The 19,172-nt window shown below is 43.2% G+C and overlaps 1 protein-coding gene across 8 annotated transcripts in view; it reads right to left on the reverse strand.

The window, feature by feature from the left end:
* LOC139754641 (transmembrane ascorbate-dependent reductase CYB561-like) overlaps nucleotides 1–19,172 on the reverse strand; it is a 316,316-nt gene that overhangs the window by 52,123 nt on the left and 245,021 nt on the right. For 5 of the 8 annotated variants that reach the window (XM_071672153.1, XM_071672155.1, XM_071672150.1 and 2 more), the window contains 2 exons: nucleotides 6,297–6,418; nucleotides 5,406–5,543 (listed from right to left, as the gene is read on the reverse strand). In XM_071672153.1, the coding sequence (XP_071528254.1) occupies nucleotides 5,406–5,543; nucleotides 6,297–6,418 (260 nt within the window). Of the gene's footprint in view, nucleotides 1–5,405; nucleotides 5,544–6,296; nucleotides 6,419–6,992; nucleotides 7,026–7,990; nucleotides 8,111–19,172 lie in introns of those variants that run through there. The other 3 variants (XM_071672154.1, XM_071672158.1, XM_071672157.1) reach the window with 3 other exon arrangements.

The following is a 19,172-nucleotide window of genomic DNA, read 5'->3' on the forward strand; positions in this document are numbered from 1 at the left end:
AATAAAAAAAATAAACAAATATATAAATATATACACATGTACATAATTCATACTTGCTGCCTTTATTCATTCACGTTGCCACCCCCCCACACATGAACTAACAACCCCCTCCCCCCAAACGCATGCGAGGTAACACTACGAAAAGACAACAAAGACCACATTCGTTCACACTCAGTTTCTAGTTGTCATGTATAATGCATCGAAATCACAGCTCCCTTTCCACATCCAGGTCCTACAAAACTTTCCATGGTTTACCCCAGACGCCTCACATGCACTGCTTCAATCTAGAGATAGCTTGTCCACCTTGGTATACCACATCGTTCCAATTCACTCTATTCCTTGCACACCTTTCACCCTCCTGCATATTCAGGCCCCAATCGCTCAAAATAATTTTCACTCCATCCTTCCATCTCTAATTTGGTCTCCCACTTCTCCTCTTTCCCTCCACCTCTGACACATATATCCACTTTGTCAATCTTTCCTCACTCATTCTTTCCATATGATGCAAACCATTTCAATACACCCTTTTCTGTTCTCTTGACCAAACTCTTTTTATTACCACACATCTTGTCCTTTCATTACTTACTCAATCAAACCACCTCACACCACATATTGTCCTCAAACATCTCATTTCTAAGAGATCCACCCTCTTCCGCACAACCCTTTCTATAGCCTATGCCTCGCAACCATATAACATTGTCGAAACCACTATTCCTTCAAACATACCCATTTTTGCTTTCCGAGATAATGTTCTTGCCTTCCACATATTTTTCAATGCTCCCAGAACTTTTACCCCCTCCCCATCCTGTGACTCACTTCTGCTTCCATGGTTCTAGATATCTAAAACACTTCACTTCCTCCAGTTTTTCTCCATTCAAACTTACCTCCCAATTGACTTGTCCCTCAACCCTACTGTACCTAATAACCTTGCTCTTATTCACATTTACTCTCAGCTTTCTTCTTTCACACACTTTACCAAACTCGGTCACCAGCTTCTGCAGTTCCTCACCCAAATCAGCCACCAGCACTGTATCATCAGCGAATAACAACTAACTCACTTCCTAAACCCTCTCATCCACAACAGACTGCATACTTGCCCCTTTTTCCAAAACTCTTGCATTCACCTCCCTAACAACCCCATCCATAAACAAATTAAATAACCATGGAGACGTCACACACCCCTGCCGTGGACCGACATTCACTGAGAACCAATCACTTTCCTCTTTTCCTACTCGTATAGAGAAAGAGTGTGTATTACATAGATATACAGATCATGGGTCCAAGTGAGGTGGTCTAAAAAGGAAAAAAAATTCTTTATTGTAGACAATGAGCCTTATTCTTAAACAAATATCCAAAGGAACTTAAAAGAAAACTGTCTTGTCAGTCCTTCCATATTATTATTCATGATGTTTTCTCAATCCTTGAATAAATCATCTTGCCTTCTCTCCCTAATCTATCACTCTATTCCTTGCACACCTTTCACCCTCCTGCATGTTCAGGCCCCGATTGCTCAAAATCTTTTTCACTCCATCTTTCCACCTCCAATTTGGTCTCCCACTTCTCCTTGTTCCCTCCACCTCTGACACATATATCCTCTTGGTCAATCTTTCCTCACCCTTTCTCTCCATGTGGCCAAACCATTTCAAAACACCCTCTTCTGCTCTCTCAACCACACTCTTTTTATTACCATACATCTCTCCTACCCTTTCATTACTTACTCCATCAAACCACCTCACAACACATATTGTCCTCAAACATCTCATTTCCAACACATCCACCCTCCTTCACACAACTCTATCTATAGCCTACGCCTTGCAACTATAAAACATTGTTGGAATCACTATTCCTTCAAGCATACCCATTTTTGTTTGCTTTCCGAGATAATGTTCTCACCTTCCACCCATTTTTCAACGCTTCCAGACCTTTCGCTCCCTCCCCCACCCTGTGACTCACTTCTGCTTCCATGGTTCCATCCACTGCTAAATCCACTCCCAGATATCTAAAACACTTCACTTCCTCCAGTTTTTCTCTATTCAAACTTACCTCCCAATTGACTTGTCCCTCAATCCTACTGTAACTAATAACCTTGCTCTTATTCGCATTTACTCTCAGCTTTCTTCTTTCACACACTTTACCAAACTCAGTCACCAGCTTCTGCAGTTTTTCACATGAATCAGCCACCAGCGCTGTATCATCAGCGAACAACAACTGACTCACTTCCCAAGCTCTCTCATCCACAACAGACTGCATACTTGCCCCTCTCTCCAAAACTCTTGCATTCACCTGCCATCCATAAACATATTAAATCACCCCATTCATAAACAAATTAAACAGCCATGGAGACATCACACACCCCTGCCGCAAACTAACATTCACTGAGAACCAATCACTTTCTTCTTTTCCCACTCATCCACATGCCTTACATCCTCAATAAAAACATTTCACTGCTTCTAACAACTTGACTCCCACACCATATATTCTTAATACCTTCCACAAAGCATCTCTATCAACTCTATCATCTGCCTTCTCCAGATCCATAAATGCTACATACAAATTCATTTGCTTTTCTAAGTATTTCTCACATACATTCTTTAAAGTAAACACCTAATCCACACATCCTCTACCACTTCTGAAACCACATTTCTCTTCCCCAATCTGATGCTCTGTACATGCCATCACCCTCTCAATCAATACCCTCCCAGACAATTTCCCATTGAGCATATCATCCCATATTTGTTTGTTAAGAGCGATAAAAACATAATCAAAACTTACAAATCTAAAATACTGTAGTTTTCGATGATTGTCATATTGATCAACATTACATGCAATGTTGAGAGTCACCTCAACGTTATTTAGTTATTTGTCAATGATCACATGTACAAAACTTTCTCCAACTTCGACACTAATATCAAAATTCTTCTTTGTAGTCAGAACTAAATCTATGATGTCTGTAAAAACACAATGTCTGCCCTCAAATATTTTCAAAAGTGATACATGGCTTAGGTTTCCTGTGGGTAAGCATATAATGGTCTCAAGGTGAAATCATTGTACATCTAGTTGCTGAGACTAGTGTTTCTTACAGCGTGAGCACCAGCAACCCACCTCAGTGTGCCTCAAGCTATCATTAGGGAAGAATGCTCTTCCTTTATTCTTCCTGGCTGTCACTTCATTTTGAGAATTTCGTTTCTAGGTGCTCTATTTCTTTCATCTGTGCTTCAAGATGGTTGACTCTTACCTTTCTAAGGTAGAGAAAGACTAAAGTCTTACCTAAAAGCAAGAAAATCTGGGCATACATGAAATTTCTAGGCACACTGGGCACTCAGATCATATGATCAGGGGGCTGTTTCCAGCACTACCTCACCTCATTCTGATCAAATGGACTTTGAGTACAAACAGGAACCTTGCCAACTCCATGCCCACATGCCTGCAGATAGTAATCAAGGCCAAAGGAGAGATAACAAAGTAATAAAATGTAAGCAATACATCACCTTTGAGAATGTATGGAGGAGGTGAACAAGATGTTTTTGCAGATATTGTAATATGTCCATCCCCAAAGCTAATGAGGAAGGATTTTCCCCTACTAATACACTGGTGGGATAAAGTCTCCTACTATGAATTGTGTTCAATGTAAATTACTGTTAAGTGATCATAAAATCTTTTGTGTACCCCTGGGATCTGTGTAGGGGGCTCTAAACTACTCGTACTGTCATTTTCTTTTGGAGCTTATTTCCAATTTCTATCAAAATGAAATTGATCAGATTTAATGGATACAATATTTTTCATTACAATATTAAGATGAGCTTTAACAAAGAGTAAAACACCACCACCTGCTTTATTTCCCCTATCACTGTTAATCAAAGTGTACCCTGAATCTGTAAATTTAGCAAGGAAATCATTGTCTTTGGCATTATACAAACTTCAGAAATACCAATCATATCATAATGTCTTCCTAATGCTGTAGTTTCTAGCCCTAAAATTTTGTTAATTTTTCTCCAAGCATTAACAAAATATTTTCATGCAAGACTGTGCCTAGTTTCAAAAAGTACTAAGTGCTTAGCAATCCCCACTGCTTTAGCAACTTCTCATTTGCTCCAAGTATCCATAATAACCTTCACACAGACATCTCTGATATCACCTTCATATGTTTTCTCCAGATACCACAGACAAGTCTCCCTTCTTCCAAGTGCTTCCCACATACATTCTTCAAAGCAATCTCATCTACACATCCTCCACTTCTGCAATCTTACTGTTACTCACCGTCAGATACTACAATTCTGTCTCCTTGCCTTTATCCTGGGCACTATACACCCATTCCACTTGTCATCAGGCACCTTACTAGCCACTAAATAAAACTATTACTCCACTTACCTTAGCAAAAATTTCATCTACCTTTCATTTTGCACAAAGCCTCGCTTCCTCTTTCCTTTCTACCATCCGTCATGCCATGACATTCCACCATCCCTCCAATCTGACACATTCACTAAACACTACACAATACTCACACCATCTTATTTTCACATTTTCTTTACATGATACCACTTCCTCGTCCACTATCCTCACTATGACCTATAACTGTCCACTTGTTCTCAATGTTCACTTTCCAACACTTCTTCCTGTGAAGTTCATCGATACTTTACCTATCACGTTCTCATTTACTCTTATTTTCAGCTTTTGTACCTTTATTGAATTCCTACTGGCTTTTACAATAGACAAAATAGTTTTAGGCTCCTTGGCACAGCATTTATGTTAACAGGTGTTACCTAACTCAACCAGTTCAAGGTTACACTCTGAGTGAAAAGTCTCCTTTGACAAAACTGTATCGTTGGAGGTACAGACTCATCAAAGAACTTCCCTCAAAACAAATTAGCGTTTCCCTGCTACAGGAAGTAGTGTAGCCTTGGACTACAGGAACCTCAGGAAAGAGATCCTGAGTAACACCTGGCTTTTCTTAGAAATTGGTTCTGGGGTAATTATGAATAAATAAATGTTAACAAGACATGGGTAGGTGCTACCAGGCTCTGCATGCAAAAGAGTAAGCTGCATCATAAGTGAAAAGTAACCTTTCATGATGCTGTATCAATGGGAGTACAGTCTCTTCAAAGAACTTTACTCCAAAGGAGTTTACATTCCCCTACAACTGGAAGCAGCAGAACCTTTGGGTACAGAAGCCTTTAGAAATGTCTTACAATACACCAAAACTCTTTTACAGAAATTGGTCCTGGAAGGGGGTTCCAGGAACATCATAGGGCTACATATGCTGTCAATACTACAAAAGGATAAAATTATCTTCAGTATTTGCACATTGTCTATCTGAGGCGGTCCCTTAAATGAAGTTAGCAAAATAAATTTTACAAGCATTTCAAATTCATTTTACACAACTAGCTTTTAATAAAAGATATGCTCACCATTAGCATAGAGGAAGACCATTCCAAGTACCATTAAAAATGGATGCCAGTTGAACTGCAAAACAGGGTCACTATGCCAAGCAAACCCTTTGCGATAGTATCCATTCCAAACCCCTACCAGCACTACAGAGAGAATACCTAAGGGAAGAGCCATGCAATACAGTAAACATGTTCACTAGTAGGATTTGGAATTCTGTAATAGAAAAGCTTTGTTCAAAATTACAAATTAGCCAATTTATTCAACAAAAGTATATATACAGCAAATGCAACAGGAACATCTTACTTCCTGAAGATATGAAATTCATGGCATTTTACTGATGAAAGAAGTAACAATATTACAAGCACTTGTTTCATTTACACTACAGAACATACTCTACAAATATAGCAGGAGTTTACTGAAAGAAGTATGATCATGATAAATAGCCACCATGCAAACGATCTATGATTAGCTATGTTCTCTTATTTACAATGTTCATTCCCAAAACTTTAAATTTCGCCAAGAAATATCATGTTCCATAGACTTGCCCATATGCCCAAATGCCCAAAATGATATATCAAAACAGAACAATGTATCTAAAACATTTTGACTAAGGAATCTATGAATATTCATCTCCAAAAAATTTGACACCAAATTCCTAATATTTTCTACACTTTGTATCTATAATCAAAAGCTTCATTCCCATTCTACAGGGGTATACCAAACACATACAGGAATGCAGTTAATTTGGAATCAAATTGGTGAAACAGAATCCCCAACCCCAAAGAAGGGCTGACACCCAGGGAAGCCCTAGTTCCCTAATCACAGGACAATATATCAACCTGATGACCTGTTTATGAAGGCCATTCCATACATTCCTTTTGAGGCAATCCTGTACAAATACAGCCACATACCTACAACCTGCGTGAGGGTGAAGAGCTTAGTGAAGAAAGGAATGTGCTGGGCTTCATTCTCCATTTCATCCAGAACTCCTCGACCAATCAGAGAACCACCTTCTCCAGCTTCCCAGTCCCGCCTGTAAAAATTTCATATATTTGAAAAAGCTTTAAAATCCAGACAACAAACAAGGAGAGGGAGGTAGACTGAGTTACAGAACCTTACATAAAATTTTGGATGTATCCAAGTAAAATTGTCTACACAGTAAAACAAAGCAATAGTAAAATATTAAAAGGAAACTTATTACAGCATGCTTTCTACTTGCTTTGTGTTCTTCATTAACATAGATAAGGGGTTAGAAGATAGTGATACACTTCGGTAACTCGGGAAGACAAAACTAAATGAATCTTTTACGTAAATTCCTATTGTTTACGGTGTCACTGAATTCTGAACCAATTACTTCACCTTAGTACAATATTTGTGTCCCATATTTTATCAAGTAGATGGGAAGGAATCTTCACGATAAATAAAAGAAAAGTAAATTTCCAGAATTCGAGTTACAAGCTTTGTTGGCCTGGCCATGATCTAATTGTTTCACTATGCTGTTAAGTTCTGTTGCCACACAAGCACTGTATTATTATCCATCTTTTAATCATCCAGAACAATTTCAAGTCATTTTAGCAGTCGTATAACTTTAAAATTTTAATACTTACAAGCATGTGATCTCAGAATCTTCTGGTGCCCCGAATGTTTTTGTTTGATTCTTTTTTTTTTTTTTTTTTTTTACACATTTCACACAGATGCCTTAAAATCTAAATATTATGTTTTTGAATAGTATGTCTAAATATCATGTTTTTGAACAGTATGAAGTTCTTAAATGATGTTTTCTTTGATTCACTCTATTTGCTGAACTTACTTTATTAAACATGCAGCGTTCTCAGTCCACGTTGTTCAATTTTTCATGACAGGTCATGGGTTCCATTCCCTTACCTTAAAAAGCGTATTTTTTTGTGTATTCCCTTCAGGTAATTAATTTCAGGTTATTTAACCGGAAACCATATATCGTACAACCTTTACCTTTATTGCCCAGAAACCGCAGTGCTCATCGGATTGCCAGCTTCCCATGGGAAGGAACTAGGTCATGGTGAGTGGTGATGGTATGTGTGGTATAATCTGCATGAGGCGAGTGTAGGATAATTTAGAACGAAATGTCCGGTGTCTTTAGAACTGAAGCTGCAGTTTAGGCATGAGGAGTCTTGTGAGACGAGTAAATGTTTGAAGTGTCTGGTGGAATGGTGTTTCACATTATGCTGTGAACAGATGTATGAGTGCTTGTTGGGTCAATTCGGTGCATATATGTTCAGTCCACGTCTGCTGGGGATGGGGGATATAAGACCATTTACCACAGCAGTATTCAATTTTCCATCTTAACTATCCAATGAAAACACTTTTTCCTCGCCTTTTTCATCATCTCCCATTGCGAAATATGTCATTATTACAACACCCATAAGTCGTCTTGACAATACTACTCCACGACTGTGGGCTGCCCCTTGGAATAGCTTTCCATGGGGTTCCTATCTTCCGTCATCTTCCTAAGTCACGCACTGTAAATAATTGATAAACTACTACTACTACAAGACAGAAAATCATGAGATACTGGTTTTCATGCATGAAATAAGTCTGACTACAACAGTCGAGAAGCCACACTTACCTCCCTTGTCTGGGCGACATCAACATCCTGGATAATGTTAGTTATCACAATTCACTCAGGTCTCTTCTTGCTTTAGTGTTTAATTATTAAAGTCCTTTTCATAGAAATTTTTCAGTTCCACTGTATGGTTTATGATTTAGGAATAAAGAAAATGTCAAAAATTCAGGCATTTTGTTTCGTGTACCGAACACTTACGTACTCAGGTTCAGGTACAAGAAAAAATTACTGAGATTACTCAGCAAGTGACATTTTCTGTCAAAATCGGCATATTGGAGAAACTTTGCGTTCCCGCAACTTCAACCCCTGGTCATAGAGGTTTGGATGTATCCACATAAGTGTCAAAATGCTCACCACCGAATTGACTAGTTACTATGGTGTCAACATGATTGCATTGCATAAAAATCTAACCTTTAAAAGGAGTCAAAACCAGAACTGCTTCAAGGTTCGTCTGTATCGGGAAAAAAAAATCCCTATACTTCGATCAAAATTTGTAGCTACTGGTTCGGGCAACAGTGGCAAAATGCAGAATTCCTTGTCCTAACTTTGGGACTGAACCGCATTATACCAAAACCGCTCACGTCTGCAAGCTAACGAACCAACTCCAGTAACAAATGAAGTGGCATTATATGATTAACAAAGGAAAATCAACTGACCTATTCTTCTTGTTCTGAAACAGTAACACCAGAAAACAAATTTGGAAAGCCGGTTTGCATAAGCCCCTGCAGCTCTACCCGTCCTGATCACAAGAGAGTTTCAATTTCAAAGATTACTGTTAAATGCGCGACAAGCCAGAAGGGAGAATTTGATATCAAATGTTGCGACATCCGCTCACTTCCACTAGGAAACTGCACCAATTACGAACTATTCGAACAATGTAAGAACAAGCTCGAGGATCAACGTCCACAAAGTCCCAATTACGAAGCATTTGGTGAGTGTTCCCGGCAAGCATTCAGAAAAAACTTACGAAGTTTTGTCTCTAAATGAGGTAGGTCATCGTGTCTTATTAGTGTGTCGACTTGGCTGTGTAGGTGATATACTGGGGTTCTAGGCAGACTAGGAATAATATTGGAATATAATTACAGCAAATAAACTTTAATACTGGCCAAACCAAGTAAGAGCCTATGAAGTCGGAGAAACCCTTACAGAAATGTACTATTTTAACGTATACTTGTAAGTCAGCCAAACTTCGTCACATGATTACTTGTGTGGCCATCGGCAACTGAGGGGTGGGCCGTTTTGATATCTGCGTCTTTCCCTACACGTCAAAGCTTTGGAACTCTCTATCCTCTCATGTCTTTCCCAATAATTATGACCTGGCTCATTTCTAAAGACAGGTTTTTCACTTCCTCCAAATTCGTAAATACTTTCCCTTGTCTTTTCTTTTTGTTTCATAATTCTCTCTATATTTCAATTACGGCCCAGCCTTGATGTGGACTTTTGTTCGTGACTGGAGCCTTCGTCATAAATAGAAACTAAAGTGTGACCTTACACAAGCCAAAGCTATTTCCAACAGGATGGAGGAATCTGTCAGTAATACACTGTACGTTCGTACAGATGAAAGCTAGGGCAAATAATGTCATGAAGTCCTGCTCTACGCTAACTTTAAACCACTGCTCTCTAGCTCAAGTCTAAATAAAATTAATGAAAATGTTGTGAATGTGACCCATGGCGCCCGACTAATAGTAAAGAAGACGTGCCCTGACCAACAGCCGCGAATATTGTACCGCAAAACCCACCAATAACAATCTGAACAATCACTTTCAACCTGAATGCATCGATCAAAATCCTTCCCTGAAATTGTTAATCAATTTTCCTAAATTCAATACTAAACCAAATCAAGTGAGGAATAGTATTAACATCTATAGTTGCTTGAAACACGCACAAAGACAAGCTATTATTCCAATTTGCTCTCGACTGATGCCCTGTGTTTCTGAATACACTAGGAGGACACCTGGTCACAACTCTCCATCCTAGACAAGGTGATCTACGAGATCTGGTGTTAACGGCTCAGGCCAACCGTAAAGACAACGGGACAATTCCAACACTTATAACCCTGAAACAATAGATCTCGTCCGTTGCCACAAGTCTTGCGAAATAGGTGGCGCTGCTGAAGAATTTATCACAGAAACGTCATTTTTCGTTTTCGTTTATCATTTGAAAAAAAAAAAAAAGTTCTTCAATCAGTTAAGTGTAAACAAAATGGTCATACATTTCCTAGGGTTGAAATATAATACAATGTGTCACAAGGGAAAATCTAAAACATGCACTGTAACATGAAATATATATGGACAATTTCACCCACACGTGAGAGGGTTCGAACCCAGGAACATCTGGTAATTAATCAGATGATCCCGGGTTCGATCCTGAGCACATGTAGGCGAGATAGTACCATAAGGTGTCAACATCATATTCAGTTTCATACAGGCATAAAGAGGCATTAATTTAGCTTAAGCCTAAAAACAAAGTTTTTCAATTCATTTTTTTCTTTCAGTCGCGTCATTCAGCGTTTGTGAGAATGAAAGGATATTCCCAGGCATCATACAAGACTATACTTTCTAAATCCAAGGTCGACTGGTTCATACCTGTTTAATGCTGGACACCACACCAGCGGCCACCACTCAATCACACAACTGAACCAAATGGCTAGACCACACATGTATGAACCACAAGTATGGACCATATGGTTGGACTACCTAGGTAAACCCATACATCTGGATCAGCCGGGTGAACCATACGGGTGGACCAGCCGGGTGAACCATACGGGTGGACCAGCCAGCCAGGTGAACCGTGCGGGTGGACCAGCCAGGTGAACCATGCAGGTGAACAATATGGGTGGACCAGCTAAGTGAACCATACGGGTGGACCAGCCGGGTGGACCAGCCAGGTGAACCATACGGGTCGACCAGCCAGCCAGGTGAACCGTGCGGTTGGACCAGCCAGGTGAACCATGCAGGTGAACCATATGGGTGGACCAGTAAGGTGAACCATACGGGTGGACTACATGGCTAGAGGACACAGGTGGGACACATACCAAGCCTTCCTTGTGCCAGGATCGATCCTCACAGCCAGCCAGCCAGGTGTTCCCTCCTCACTACCTAGGTGCACACCACTCGACCAGCCCGACCCAGACGCTACTTCCCCAACATTTTCCACCAGGAAGCCATCGTACTCTACCAGACACCTGGCGACCATGCCCTTCTTCAGTCTACCAAACTCCTGACGACCATGTCCTACCTCAGTCTACTAAACCCCTGGCGGCCATGTCCTCTCTCAGTCTACCAGACCCCTATCGGTCATGCCCTTCCTCATTCTACCAGACCCCAAGCTGTCATGCCCTTCCTCAGTCTACCAGAACCCTAGCGGCTATGCCCTTCCTCAGTCTACCAGACCCCTGGCAGCCATGTCCTCCTTCAGTCTACCAGACTCCTGGCGACCATGCCCTTTCCAGAGGAACAATGTGAATACATTCATGGGTTCAAGTTGAAACTGATGCCGGAGAGAAGAGGATTATCATCATTCACAGCTCAGTTATATACATCTAGTGAATTCCATTTAAGTTATATACATCTACTGAATTCCATTTAAGTTATATGCATCTACTTAATTCCATTTGTTATATACATCTACTGAATTCCATTTGTTATATACATCTACTTAATTCCATTTAAGTTATATACATATAGTGAATTCCATTAAAGTTATATACATCTACTGAATTCAATCTAAGTTATATACATCTACTGAATTCCATCTAAGTTATATACATCTTCTGAATTCCATGTAAACTCCTATAAACTTATACGTAGACAAATAGCAAATTCTTGCTTACTAAAAGAGAAGTTACGTGCACATTACGATCCACCCGAACTGGTGAAGGATAAAAGCGAAAACAGAACAAAATGCAATTCTACTTCAAGTATGATAAATCTGGAGCGGCTTCAGGAAAGGATGGAAATCCAATATCCTGAAGGAAACTCAAGAGGAAGTGGCCCATGGTAAGCCATAGGGACGTTCTCCTTCCTTGTGACCGCCTCACACTATCATCACCAGCTCATTATAACACCTCCAACCAAATTCCCTTCTGGCAGTATTAACTCACACGCACTGGGTTCAATTCTGATTACCCATATCCCCTTCCAGGCCGCTGGAAATTCCAGATGCTGCTACAGCTGACGCACCCTGGAACAGGGAAATCCTAGAGGAGATAAGTGGGCCATCTTCCCCAAGTGAGGCAGGAGGAGGAGGAGAAGGAGGCAGAGACAGGGCTGTGTGTCGCACCCCCCAGCACGGCTCCCACCTGCGGGCGGCCTCTAGCCCTTCATGTCTCACGCCACACCGGCCCCCCCCGCCGCCCCAGCTTAGGCACGCGCCAAATTAAGTGGTGCCTTTGATGTGTGGGGCCGAGGGGCAACTCAAGAGGAACACGCCCTCTCAACGATCTGCCCCCCAACAGGCCGGGGAGTCACGCTTCCTGCACCACAACCCACTCACCTTCCTGTGTCGTGGTGCGCAAGTAACCCAGGGGACTTGGTCCCGCGAGACAGGCGACGCGTGATGGCTGACAGTACTGAGAGCAGAGAGGGTCAAGTACTGGGTGCTCAGGCAGGGGTAGGCGTCGTGTCGACGAGGACACCAGCAGAGTGGCAGGTGCTGTGGGGAGCTGAGGGAGGGAGGGGTAGTGGCACTGGGGCAGGACAGCCTAGAGACAGGTATGTTTGGAGCCAGGGGAGACGTGTGTAGCAGGCCTGGGGAGACGTGTGTAGCAGGCCTGGGGAGACGTGTGTAGCAGGCCTGGGAGGACGTGTGTAGCAGGCCTGGGGAGACGTGTGTAGCAGGCCTGGGGAGACGTGTGTAGCAGGCCTGGGAGGACGTGTGTAGCAGGCCTGGGGAGACGTGTGTAGCAGGCCTGGGGAGACGTATGTAGCAGGCCTGGGGAGACGTGTGTAGCAGGCCTGGGGAGACGTGTGTAGCAGGCCTGGGGAGACGTGTGTAGCAGGCCTGGGAGGACGTGTGTAGCAGGCCTGGGGAGACGTGTAGCAGGCCTGGGGAGACGTGTGTAGCAGGCCTGGGAGGACGTGTGTAGCAGGCCTGGGGAGACGTGTGTAGCAGGCCTGGGGAGACGTATGTAGCAGGCCTGGGGAGACGTGTGTAGCAGGCCTGGGGAGACGTGTGTAGCAGGCCTGGGGAGACGTGTGTAGCAGGCCTGGGAGGACGTGTGTAGCAGGCCTGGGGAGACGTGTGTAGCAGGCCTGGGGAGACGTGTGTAGCAGGCCTGGGGAGACGTGTGTAGTAGGCCTGGGGAGACGTGTGTAGCAGGCCTGGGGAGACGTGTAGCAGGCCTGGGGAGACGTGTGTAGCAGGCCTGGGGAGACGTGTGTAGCAGGCCTGGGGAGACGTGTAGCAGGTCTGGGGAGACGTGTGTAGCAGGCCTGGGGAGACGTGTGTAGCAGGCCTGGGGAGACGTGTGTAGCAGGTCTGGGGAGACGTGTGTAGCAGGCCTGGGGAGACGTGTGTAGCAGGCCTGGGGAGACGTGTGTAGCAGGCTGAGAAGGAAATTTATAAAGAGCAAAGCGAGAGAGCTCTGTAGAGATACTAAGTGTAGGAGGTCAGAGGGAAAAGATTTGAAAAGGGTCCTGGAGAGACATGCGTGTAGGGGCCTGAAGAGAGAGACGTGTTAAGGGGTCGAGGCAGTCACGTGTATATAAGAGGCCTGGAGAGAAGGATGTTTATAGGGCCCGGGGGGACAGGTGTGAAGGATAATAATAACTTACCTTAACACCAGCTTCCCACCATCGCGCCTCTCCCTCCCGACACCTCGTCTTCCCTCTACATCATCTCCCTGACCCCACCACCAGTCATCATGTCTGCTGGCCTTTATAACAAGCCAATCATAAAACCATCAACTGCACTTCTTGCTATAAACAGTTAACTATACGATTTCACAGCGATCACATTATTCAAATTAAGACGGAATTTGTTTTCTACGTCAAATCCTTTGCATAAGTTACAGTGTCTGAGGAATAACACCTGTCATTAAGGACGTAGTGCCATGTCTGTTATGATCTTGGTTCCTGTGTACACGAGTTTGGGTTAGGTATATATAGCCAGCCGGGACACTACTCACACATACTTAACAACACGTCCACTGTACCAGTGTAAAAATAGTGCTTACAAACTAACAAAAAGGGCCTTCCTAATCTTTTTACTTATCAGCAACAGATTTGTTCAAGTGATACAGACTCCAATGTTATCCCGATTGTAAATGGTCATGTATACATAATTCCACTGATATCATCTCAAACACCTACATAGAGTCATAAGGAGAAAAAAAAAAATATGTCTTCCACTCTTTTTCGCGTACCATCATTTCTGATATACCTTCACTATCCATCCTCTCACAAGCGTCCTATACGGGTGCACGACCGCATGGGGTTTTCAACTTGGCCTTTATCCTAACAAAAGCCTCACCACACCTCACATCCTACTCATACTTTCAACTTTACTCACTTTACTCAACTACACTACGAGCTATCCATCTCTAATGTTGTGTGTCTTACCTATCATGATCAAGGATAACCAAGATCTTAATAAAGCCACACATCATACAAGCTGGGACGAACACTAAGTTCTTCCAGTGCGCCAGAGCTCTGAACACACATTAATCTCCCTTCCGTAACTCCTTTCTCAACTTCGTCTTTCCGACTACACCTTACTGACCATCACTCACAGATGCTGACTGATTTATCACTAATCATTCTCCAATATAATGATGTAACTTTATGGATGTATCTCTGGAAAAAAAAGTGTACTTAACTCTTACTTTCACCATCTTCCCACAGACGTTATCCAAGCTTGCCCAACGTTCTAATTCATCGTCTGCATCATTCGCATACATGTGTAGCAACAACCTCCATTCGCTTTCGTTAGGATGAACAACAATCATAGCAAATCCAATCTGCTTCACTCATAATGCAACATCCATAAAAAAACACACACACACACAAGGAACAACGGTGACATCACACAACCGTGAGACACTCCCACATCTAACCAAACCACACCGTAGTGCGCACCACCAAGACCTCGCACACAAGCGCTACTCCCATCACAAGATCCCTCAACAGAATTAGCAAGTTCTACGTATATCCCATGGGGGTCACATCTCTCCATATAGAACTCTGATCTATGTCACAAGCCGTTTACAAAAAGAAGAAAAAATGTAAAATACGCAGTTTCCTCTTTATTACTTTCTGCACTATTCATTTACGTGCAAAAAAGGTGACCTAGCGTATTCTTTCCCAATAAGGAACTCGCCCATTTTCTAACACCATCAATCACATTGTCACTGTCTCAACCGTCACTAGCTAGTGTCGTATCATATACCATATCGTCAAGTATGCCACCACATTCATTCCTCTATAATTCTCACAGTAATTCTCGTCCCCGTTCCTTCTGAGCAGTGGTATAATCAGGTATAATCACTGCCTCAGTCAAATTACCAGGATAGAATATACCAGGTAGTGTGTATAACGCCAAGATCATAAGAGGATTACATACGACACGACAAGATAATGCGACACTTAATATGTAGGTTAACTTGTTGCTACAGAGAGAGTCTGTTGGTTAACCAGTTACTGTTGATAGTCTGGTGGTTAACCAGTACTGTTGACAGTTTGTTGGTTAACCAGTTACTGTTGATAGTCTGTTGGTTAACCAGTTACTGCTGATAGTATGTTGGTTAACCAGTACTGTTGACAGTTTGTTGGTTAACCAGTTACTGTTGATAGTCTGTTGGTTAACCAGTTACTGTTGATAGTCTGGTGGTTAACCAGTACTGTTCACAGTTTGTTGGTTAACCAGTTACTGTTGATAGTCTGTTGGTTAACCAGTTACTGCTGATAGTATGTTGGTTAACCAGTTACTGTTGATAGTCTGTTGGTTAACCAGTTACTGCTGATAGTCTGTTGGTTAACCAGTTACTGTTGACAGTTTGTTGGTTAACCAGTTACTGTTGATAGTCTGTTGGTTAACCAGTTACTGTTGATAGTCTGTTGGTTAACCTGTTGCTGCAGAGTCTATTGGTTAACCAGTTACTGTTGATAGTCTGTTGGTTAACCTGTTGCTGCAGATAGTCTATTGGTTAACCAGTTACTGTTGATGGTCTGTTGGTTAACCTGTTGCTGCAGATAGTCAACTGGTTAACCTGTTACTACAGAGAGAGTGAAACTAACAATTAGAATAAAAATTCAAGGATGATAAAGTTAGAGAAGTGTGGCAATGGAAGTGGTTAACTTAACTTCCACGTTGAAGTTAAGCTATGAAATTAGGTACACTGGCCAGACAGCACAAGTGAAGTTAACAGATCTGTGGCTGTCTCAGTAGGTACTGTAGACAGACAGGAACAACTTGGTGGACTGAAGAACTGAGTCGGGATGATTATGTAAGGCGAGGTTTCATCCGAAGGGCGACGTGCTGAATGTGTCACGTGACTAAGTTTGATTTGGTTAAACAGGAGACATGAAAGAGAGTTATGCGAGATAGGGAAAGACCCTGAGAGGAAGGCGAATGATTTTGAACGACTACGATTTAATAATAAATGTCCCCTGCTTTTTACACTGACCCTTATTCATTAAAACTTATTCAGTTTTGAAAAAAGTTTTATGCGTCTTTTTTTTTTTAAGAGCCTCATACTGTCCTAGCTCGTTTATTTCATTTTTGTCCTATTTATCTGAATGCATCATACAGATTTGCATTTAAGCCCTTGAAGTATGTGCATGATAACCGCATGTGGCAGTTGAAGTGTTAGCTGCAGACCCCTGATACCAGAGATGTGGGTACTAGTACAGGAGGAGGAGAGGTCAGGAGAGTGTGGAACATATGCAGGGTACAGGAAGACAACACAGAGGAGGAGGAGGAGGAACATTAGATACAGAAGACGTTGGAGCGTAGATGAAGTTTACGCTAGGCTGTGGTGACCAGAGGCGGTCCTAAGATGTTCACTGGATTTAGAAAGCGTGTTTCACCGTATGTTGCTTTAGTAACCTAACAGGAAAACAGAAATAGATAAGAGAATACTTCTCTCGCCTAGGGCAATCAGACTGAAAAGATCGCATGGCAGTACAACCAACTTCGCTACGAAACAGTGCAACGAGCGCGTCGCGTCGTCTTGATGCATCATCACAAGGACTGCTACCGTTCAACCATCTACTCAACGTGTGTAGAGGACTACGGTGTACACGGCTACATCTCTGATCTCTCGGACCAACCTATCGTCTCTGACATCCCAGCAGGGAGACGAATGACGGTAGCTGCCCAATGGGAATAGCTTGAACTCCTCCGCCATCTGCCCGCCTCCGGTACAGTTGTACGCTCGGCTCACGCTTCCTCCAATTTCTGGAGACGGTCGACAACATGCTGACCATCTCTCACACTAGTCTACCTGCGTCTCACTCTGGGCTTCCTATTCCTTGGAATATCTGACGGACGGAACTGACGTCCTTAAATGTGGTATAATTCTGGTAACACGGGCGTTGATCAAGGGGGCCAGATACAAGGGTATCATTCTACGGTATGGTAATGTTAAGCATACGACGCTGTCTCGCCAGCAGGGAAGGAGGAGCACCACAACTCCTCTGCTTCTCCTGCCAGACGGCCATAGAACATGGAGAGGGGGAGGGGTTTGAGCCGTAGGCTGGGGGGGTTCAGATCAGCAGGCTGGGGAAGGGCTGGATTGATAATTATGGGGAAGTGTTGGACGAGCGGGCTAGAGGAACGGCGTGTCGCTAGGTTTAGAAGGTAGCGGACCAGCAGGCATGAGGGAAATGCAAGCAACAAGCAGACAAGACGTGGACAAACGGGCAAAAGACAGGGTTAACAAGCAGATGAAAGAAAATGAACTTGAGATGTAAAGTTACAAGCTGCTACAGGCTGACTAGCAAGAGGAAAGCTCACCAAGCAAACAGAAGAGCCACCTTCACCAGCCTGGGGAACAAGTCAACAAAACAAGCGCGGGAGGAACACAACAAGCCTGGGAGCACGGCGGATATTTACACACCCACGGCACAAGACTTCCCAAGTCGTCCATACTTCAGAATACACACGAGGAGTGGAGGCAGGCAGGGAGCACACCAACGCTCGCCAGCAGGTCGGCTCGTGGCCATGGGAAAAATCACAAAACAGACAGAAAAGAAAAGTAATTAAAGAACACAAAAGCTGAGCGAAAGCATGAGAATAGTAGAGGTATACAGTGCAGGACGAGGGCGGGCGTGGGTGGTGGTGGAGGAGGGAGCAGTAACAGAACTAGGGAGGGAGCCAGGGGAGGTGGGAGGCAGGTAAAGGGAAAGGAACTGTGGATCCACACAAAACTGGTTGAAGGAGTCAACGGATGAAGAAGTCAACGGAAGAAACTAACAGATGGAGAAGTCAACGGATGAAGAAGTCAACGAAAGAGGCTAACGGATGAAGAAGTCAACGGATGAAGAAGTCAATGGATGAAGAAGCCAACGGATGAAGAAGCCAATGGATGAAGTCAATGGATGAAGAAGCCAACGGATGAAGAAGTCAACGGATGAAGAAGCCAATGGATGAAGTCAACGGATGAAGAAGCCAATGGATGAAAAAGTCAACGGATGAAGAAGTCAATGGATGAAGAAGCCAATGGATGAAGAAGTCAACGGATGAAGAAGCCAATGGATGAAGAAGCCAACGGATGAAGAAGTCAACGGATGAAGAAGCCAGTGGATGAAGTCAACGGATGAAGAAGTCAATGGATGAAGAAGTCAACGGATGAAGAAGTCAACGGATGAAGAAGCCAATGGATGAAGAAGTCAACGGATGAAGAAGTCAACGGATGAAGAAGCCAACGGATGAAGAAGCCAACGGATGGAGAAACCAATAGAGCAGCAGCAGCGAGTGCTGAGGGATATACATTTGTGACACTACGTAGTGACTGGTGTAGCGGGTCTTGGCGGCTGGCGACCAGGGCGCAGCAAGTGATGACTGTGAACAGAAGACGGAGACACTGCTGGAGACAGTGAGTCAGAGTGGGCAGGGAGGAGAGTCCAGCAGTGAAAGGGACGGGGTGTGCTGGGGCAGGAGGGCCGCTCATGAAAGGAGGAAGGACTTGAGTGCCAGGAGTGAGGCCAGGGAAACACAGTAATATACTGGCTGACAATGGGCCTGT

This window comes from Panulirus ornatus, chromosome 17 (assembly GCF_036320965.1).
Source record: "Panulirus ornatus isolate Po-2019 chromosome 17, ASM3632096v1, whole genome shotgun sequence".
Taxonomy (NCBI): domain Eukaryota; kingdom Metazoa; phylum Arthropoda; class Malacostraca; order Decapoda; family Palinuridae; genus Panulirus; species Panulirus ornatus.